We start from the raw sequence: 6,984 nt of genomic DNA, 5'->3' as shown, positions 1-6,984 counted from the left end.
TCTACAAGAAGGCCTCTGAGAGATGGTGAACGCGGGTATTTCGGGGAGGAATGGGGGCAAGGTCAAGGGTGTGCAGTAAGCCAAAGGAGTTGGCTTCAAAGTCCTTGCAATGTAGCGATGATTTGGGACACACTGGATTAAAAATCATGAGATTCAGAAGCAATCTTCTAAAAGGAAATGTAAATAATGTGGAGGGGGTGTGTTTGTGAAGGGGAAGAAAGAGAAATTAATTTAATTCCTTTTGCTGATGTGACTGTAACACGACTATTTTTAGGTATAATCCAAACACTGCATATCTTCTCCATTTTGATTAGTAGAAACTTGGCAGGGAGTCAAAAGAATTAGTGTTTCTCAGCACATTATGCCAGAAAAGTACAAATAAAACCACACTATCTGTGCCAATGTGTTTAATTTAAATCACTGCTAAGGTTTTCATTTTTTTTTTCTTCAAAAGAACGAAGGGATCCAGCTTTGTGATTTTTTTCTTTTTTACATTTTTTCACAACTGATAGCTAAAGTTCTGGATTATTTTTCCTTTAGACCTCTGCTTAAAAAAACTCTAGGTAAAAACTTGAAAGTTAATATTATTATCCTGACACGTTGGGTGCAGAATTTCCTCCTGGCAAAATTACATTCTGTCAGAGGAAGTCAGCACATTCAAAGAAATGTGAAATTAAAATAAGCTAGGAAAATGTGCTTGACAAGGGAAGGTTTCACAATAGCCACTTAGAAGTTATTAATAATCCTGGTTCCAAAGAAAGCACACAGAAAAAAAAAACATTATTTGTAAAGTCAGTTCACACAAGGACCACGCTATGGAGTATACTAATTACACACATTTATATATTCTGGCAACTTTGGATTGATAGCCACTAAAGAATGCAACAATGCTTAGGCATAGCCTAAACAGAAGTTCTGCCACAGCAAAGGGATGGGTCAGGACCACTCACATTCTAGTTCTTGGCTTGAAGATTTATGATTTGGTGCTTTGTTATACACAAACCCTTGGGTAAGTTTGACTTACTGCAGGCTCATGGGCCTTCTCGTGCCAGCAGGGCACTACCGCACCAAACAGGCAGGAATGGCAGCTTTCTCCTTCAACTCCCATAACTACCGGGACTGGGTGCCCAACTCCCCACATTTCCCATTATAAATCAATGGCAGTCTTGTATTGAAAAAAAAAGTATTTTTTTCATAGGCACTAGAAGTCACTGACCCCATTTACTCCCAAGGCCATGTACTTTCAAAGAACTCAGGGGATTACCCCAAAATCCTTTACTGTTTCTTCCCGCTGCATGTTAGCTGGTCCTAGAGTCACAGCGATTTGCCCTATTTCACCCGACTCTGTCTGCCAGAGAGTTAACTTACACATGTTTGTTCTTGACATTTAAAAGACTTCTATCATTTTGAGAACCGAAGTTGATGGGACAGATGTACATTTGGGGCTGTGAAGATTTTTTTTTTTTACATGTAAGTGTGAAAATTTATCTTGACAAGTGAGCAAATATTCTGGAAACCAGGAGAGTGAAGAATCAGCCTGATCGTCCAGTATTCTTCAGATGAAACTTATGACATGAAGTCTGTTAAAAAACAACATAAAGTTAGAAGGGACATCCTTAATAACAAGCACCATGGATGGGGGCCGGGAGCACAGGGGTGGGCTACTGTTCTAGAAAAATTGTCACAAATTCCTCCTTCCTCCTGATATTGATTTTATAGCCTTCAAAATAGGTTTCTTTCTTGTCCCATCATTTTATTTTATATTACATTATTTTATTTTGGACTTTTGCTGAAGAAAGGGACGAACCCTCATAGCAGGTTGCATGCAAATTCTGCGCCAGGGATCCCTACAGCACCACACGGCGCACCTTTCTCCAGGCAGACCGAATCTGAATCAGTGCTAACTTTCCCTACTAGAGACTAGCCTGCTTATGCCGAAGTGCAGCTTGGACTCAAACTCTGCACCTTCTCTGATTTCTTTCCTGTGCAGTCGTGACATACAAAGCTTGTTCGGAAACAGGAAGATGCGTGCTTCCGTGGAGAGCCCCTCTGCGAGGCTGCATAGTGGATCTGATTCACCCACAGCCTCCTTAGCAACTCCCGTCCACTCGGTGTTGCCTTGTTGTTGGGAAGTCGAAACCCTACTTGCCTTTTCTTGTGACCTGCCCACCCAGCAGTCTGCTGGTACGATCTACTTAATGACACAAAAGAAATTACTACCTGAAAAGCCTTGTTAGACTTCTCTGGCTAACAGCACCAGCAGCTCTCCCTCTGAACAGCTCCTGCAGCCATCTGCACACACTGATTATCCGGGAACTGCAATCTTCCCTGGCCAACGGCAAAGCAGCCGTGGGAGCCACTTACCGCATCTCAGGAAGGCAACTCATGGTCCCGAGGCATGGCTGTTCTCCGCAGTTCTGGGCAACGTGACTGCAGTTACCTTAGCCCAATCACTTTCTTTTTAAGAAGATACACAAGCCTGAAGTCAACAGCAACAGATGGAGTCTTCAAAGCACCTCCCAGCAATTTAGAATATCTTGAATCTGACTGAAAATTTAGGGCAATCTGCAGCTCTGTAGGTGAGCGCCTTATTTGGTCTAGAGGCATCTCGCTATGTTATTGAGTCACGAAAAGCTATTAAAAGAGCTCCAAGAGAAAGCCAATCTCTGGCAGGAGACAAACTCCTTTCCATTGTCACTGACCCCCTGACAGACACACGGTACATAATCTGGATTGTGCTTCATTGGCATTTATTGCACATGGACCAATCGCTCACACAGTAGTTAGTTGCACTGGAGTATAAATACTTGGTAAAACACACAGCAGGGAATCACATTTACACACAAGTGCTAAATTTTACCAGCAGATTCACGTGAGCACTTGGACATAAAAAAATAATTAAAAAATCCTTAAGATAATTATATTTATATTATGGATACAGTTACAGTACCATGATAAGAGTATAAAAAGGCATGTCCCCAATAAATCATTAGTTCAATAATATCATGGACAACAGAAGTAGAATTTGAACTTTATTTGAGTTTTTGAGCTCTTCTCCCTTCCCCATCTCATGAAAAAATATTGACTTTTTTTTGCGCAGGTAGCATCATCCACGGACTTAATGATTCCTAACACTGCAAAAAAATGGCATTTGAGCCATTTCCTTTTTGTTTGTTTTGTTTTATCCACGTGTGCAGTCATTAAAAGTTTCCCCGTTTTTTTTTTTCTCCTAAAATTCTTTTTTTCTGTCCTGTCTTTAATTGACAAGAGTCACATGTCACAGAGAGAGAGGCTCAGCGCCTGGTCCTTCCCACTAATATTGATACATAAATAAGCTGTTTAATATAAACAAGTCTTTCTATCTGGCTGTGCAATGTGCACAGTGTGAGGTAGACAGCCCTCAGCCTGACCTGCCAGGCGCGCGGGGTGGGGCAGGGCTGTGCCCCAGGAGGAGAGCGCGCCCAAGCGGGTTCCAAGCCCTGCTTAAAACGTCTTGAAACGTGATTTTTTTTTCCTTTTTGTGCGTACATCCCTTCCCTTTGCTTTGAGAACAGGAGCAATCAGGGCTCAGGAACTCCTCCCGAGAGCCAGAGAAGGCAGTCCCGACAAACTGCCCTTGCCACCCTCTCTCTCTGGTTGACTGCCCTGATTCCGGGACTGCGTGCAAGCCAGGCCCAGAGATTTTGTTTTTCAATCTCCTATCGCTTCTGCCTTTCCCTACCCACTCCAGTCCTCCTCGCAGGTGTCAAACACCATCTCAACATGCATCACACGCACACACCTGCGACCCAACCACAAACAGAAATGGCCACTCTCCCCACCCGGCCCCAAACTTTCCTTTCCGCGCAATGGCCCTTCCCGAAACTTTTCTGCGTGTTTTGAGTGATTTGGAGGGGCTTGTGGACTTGGAGTTCACCTGCTTCCGGTCTTGAGTAAACACTCATCTCCACTTCTCGCCGGGGGGCCGCCTAAGGCGCTGGGGCTGGGATCTCCTTCTGCTCCCCAGGGGCAGGTCGTGCGTCCCGGCTGGCGCGGTGGGGCACCCGGGCGCGCTGGGCTCTACACCTTGGATTCGGAGGCGAAGCCCGGGTGGCACGGCTCGTCCAGGCTGGAGTCGCTGTCCGCCGCCGCAGCCCCCGCCGCCCCGCCGTTGCAGTCGGCCCAGGGCTCCAGCAGGCGCTCTGGCGGTGTGGCCCCGACGTCCTCATCCTCGTCGTCCGAGGCGGCCCCGGGAGACGGCGGCGGCCCGGGCCGGGCGAAGCAACCAGAGGCGCGCGGCCGGGAGCGAGGGTTCGCGTGGCGCCCGCGGGCCGCCCGGCGCACGCAGCAGAGCAGGCGCTGGAAGGCCTTGCGAAAGTCGGGGCTGCGGCAATAGATAATCGGGTTGAAGGCTGAATTGGCGTAGCCCAGCCAGTTGAAGAAGACGAAGAGGCGATCGGGCACCAGGTCTCGGTGGAAGGCCTTCACCACGTTGGCCAGGAAGAAGGGCAGCCAGCAGAGCGTGAACACTCCCATGATGATGCCCAGGGTCTTGAGCGCCTTCTGCTCGCGGAGGGCCACGAGGCGCGACGGTCGTCGCTTGCTGTTGCGCCCGTTGGCCAGCGAGGCCGCCGCCCCGGGGCTGGGGCTGGAGCCAGAGTCCGGGCGCGGGGGTCCAGGCGCCGGCGCGGGGCCGCTGAGGAAGCGTCGCTCACAGCTGTCTATCTTCTTCACCTGCTTCTGCGCCTCGCGAAACACTCGCAGGTACACGAAGGCCATGACGCACAGGGGCACGTAGAAGGAGACCACGGACGAGGCGATGGCGTAGGCCCGGTTGGTGACGAAGTCGCAGCACTTGGGGTCGTTGTAGCAGCGGCGCGCCTCGTCGCCCTCGGCCCGCCACCAGTGCATGAGGATGGGCAGGAAGGACACCAGTGCCGAGATGGCCCACACGGTGCACACGAGGGCCCGCGCCCGCGCGCGTGTCAGCAGGCTCTGGTAGCGGAAGGGCGACGTGATGGCGAGGTAGCGGTCCAGGGCGATGACACACAAGGTCTCGATGCTGGCCGTCACACACAGCACGTCCACCGAAGTCCACAGCTCGCAGAAGAAGGAACCGTACTCCCAGCGCCCCCACACCACGATGGTGGCACCGAACGGCACCACCAGCAGCCCCATGACCAGGTCGGCGCTGGCCAGGGACATGATGAACAGGTTGGTGAGCGTCTGAAGCCGTGGCGTCTTGGCGATGGCCACGATCACCAGCACGTTGCCTGCCACGATGAGCAGCACCACGAGCGCCATCAGCAGGCCCATGCCAGCCGTCCACTGCTGCGACAGCGGCGCGGGGCCCTCGCTGGCCGGGGGCAGCAGGGAGGCGGGTGGCGACGCTGGCACCAGCAGCCTCGCCGCCGTAGCCGCGCCGTCTGGCAGCGGTGAGACGGACGACAGGTTACAGGGCTCCGAGACGCCTAGGGCGAGCGCCCCCGCGCCCATGCCGAGCTGCGGAGGCCGGGGGCGGGGGGTGTGGCGGGGCTGGGCCGCGGAGGGGGAATCCCCCCAGAGGCCGGGCCGGCGGGGCGCACGGACGGAGGTTGCGGCCAGGTTAGGGCAGCCGGGGCGCGGGGCCGGAGGCATGGGCGCCTGGCGCCCTCCCCGCAGCCGCCGAGAGCTGTCGCCGTCGCCGCCGCCGCCGCTGCTGCTGCTGGGGCCGCTGCCGCTGCTGGCAGAGCCGCCGGAACCTCAGCATGTTTCTGAGCGCGCGGGGCCCGCGGCTCGGGCACCCAGCACCCAGCCCCCGCTCCCACCTCCCGAGCCGGCCCCCGGGGCCTGGCGTCAGGCTCCTGCAGCCAATCGGGGCAAAGGCACGCCCCCTTTGCTAACCCCTCTACACACACACACACACACACACACACACACACACACACACACCCGCCCGCACGACTCCCCGCACCCCCCACCGGCAGTTGAGCGTCTCGGTAGAGTCGGGGCAGATCGCCCGGCCAGCGCTTCCCGGGCGCCCGCCGGTTCTGCCCAGCGCGCCCCTTCCTGCACGCGCCGGCTCCAGCGCCCGGTTCTCCATCCCCGCCCCCTTCCATTGCACCAGGCTCCAAGCTGCGTCCCCACCCCCTCCTGCGCCCGTTTGGTTCCCCGAGCTCGGCTCCCTCCTGCTGCCCCACTCTCCACACCCCCGCATCCCCTCTACCTCCAGTGTTCGGGTTCTCCGCAGCACCAGGCGCGGGCTCCCCGCAGCGACAGCGAACCTTGGTGTTGTCGCGGCTGCGGCAAGGTGCCTGGGGTAGTATTGTCCGCCAAGGTTGGTGCTTGTCTGTGTAATACCTTTCCTCCACCAAGGGGCCACCTGGCCAAGCCTGTGCTGCGCCAGCCTGCGGGATCGGAGGTGGGTGTTGGCCATGAGAGGAAGCTTGGCAGTAGGGCTGGTTGCGGGAGTAAAACCGCGCACCTGTCAGGAACGCTCTCCGCACAGGTACTGTACTTGCCAGGAGGCGTTTGTTGTAGAACTTCGGGTGCAAGAGATGCAGGAGGGGGCGAAGGTTTGTGCATCTGACAGCCACCGCAGACGCTGAAACACACTCACACACTTCCCAGCCCCGGAGAGCGATGGAGTATGATGCAACCGCGTGTGTCCACAACGTAAAAGGGGAAGCTGGAGAGACACGCGGATTAACGCCCACAGCTGAGGCCGCGGCCACGAAGACAAACATTTCTGATTAACCTTTCCTACCCCTGGATGTTGTGTTTATCACTGGGGCAGTGATGGTTGCAGACTCAAGGCAATTTGTTGCAGCAATGAACTGGGATTTCAGTTTTCTTGGTCTGGGTGGTTTTTTTCCCTTTACCCAAGTAGTTCCCACTTTCTCAGTTTCTTGCAACTCTCCGGTTAGTTTTGGAGAGATGAGAGGGAGAAAAATAATCAGGGAGGTTAAAATCCCCAAGCATTTAAAGTGGCAGCAGTGGTTTTTGAGTTTGCAAAGGAGTTCATTT

The 6,984-nt window shown here is 53.6% G+C and overlaps 1 protein-coding gene across 1 annotated transcript; it reads right to left on the bottom strand.

Annotated features, from left to right (window-relative positions):
* Positions 1 to 3,716: 3,716 nt before the first annotated feature.
* On the bottom strand, positions 3,717 to 5,674 carry ADRB1 (adrenoceptor beta 1). The gene has a single exon (XM_004579807.2). It carries the CDS (start codon positions 5,614 to 5,616, stop codon positions 4,060 to 4,062), a length of 1,557 nt encoding a protein of 518 aa, XP_004579864.2. The 5' UTR covers positions 5,617 to 5,674; the 3' UTR covers positions 3,717 to 4,059.
* Positions 5,675 to 6,984: the final 1,310 nt, after the last annotated feature.

The sequence above is a fragment of the Ochotona princeps genome, chromosome 13, assembly GCF_030435755.1.
Source record: "Ochotona princeps isolate mOchPri1 chromosome 13, mOchPri1.hap1, whole genome shotgun sequence".
Taxonomy (NCBI): domain Eukaryota; kingdom Metazoa; phylum Chordata; class Mammalia; order Lagomorpha; family Ochotonidae; genus Ochotona; species Ochotona princeps.
This window is presented reverse-complemented; position numbering and strand designations above follow the sequence as displayed.

Bases quoted from the DNA above. Each gene is read 5' to 3' on its own strand.
- ADRB1 (XM_004579807.2), bottom strand. From the start codon at position 5,616: ATGCCTCCGGCCCCGCGCCCCGGCTGCCCTAACCTGGCCGCAACCTCC.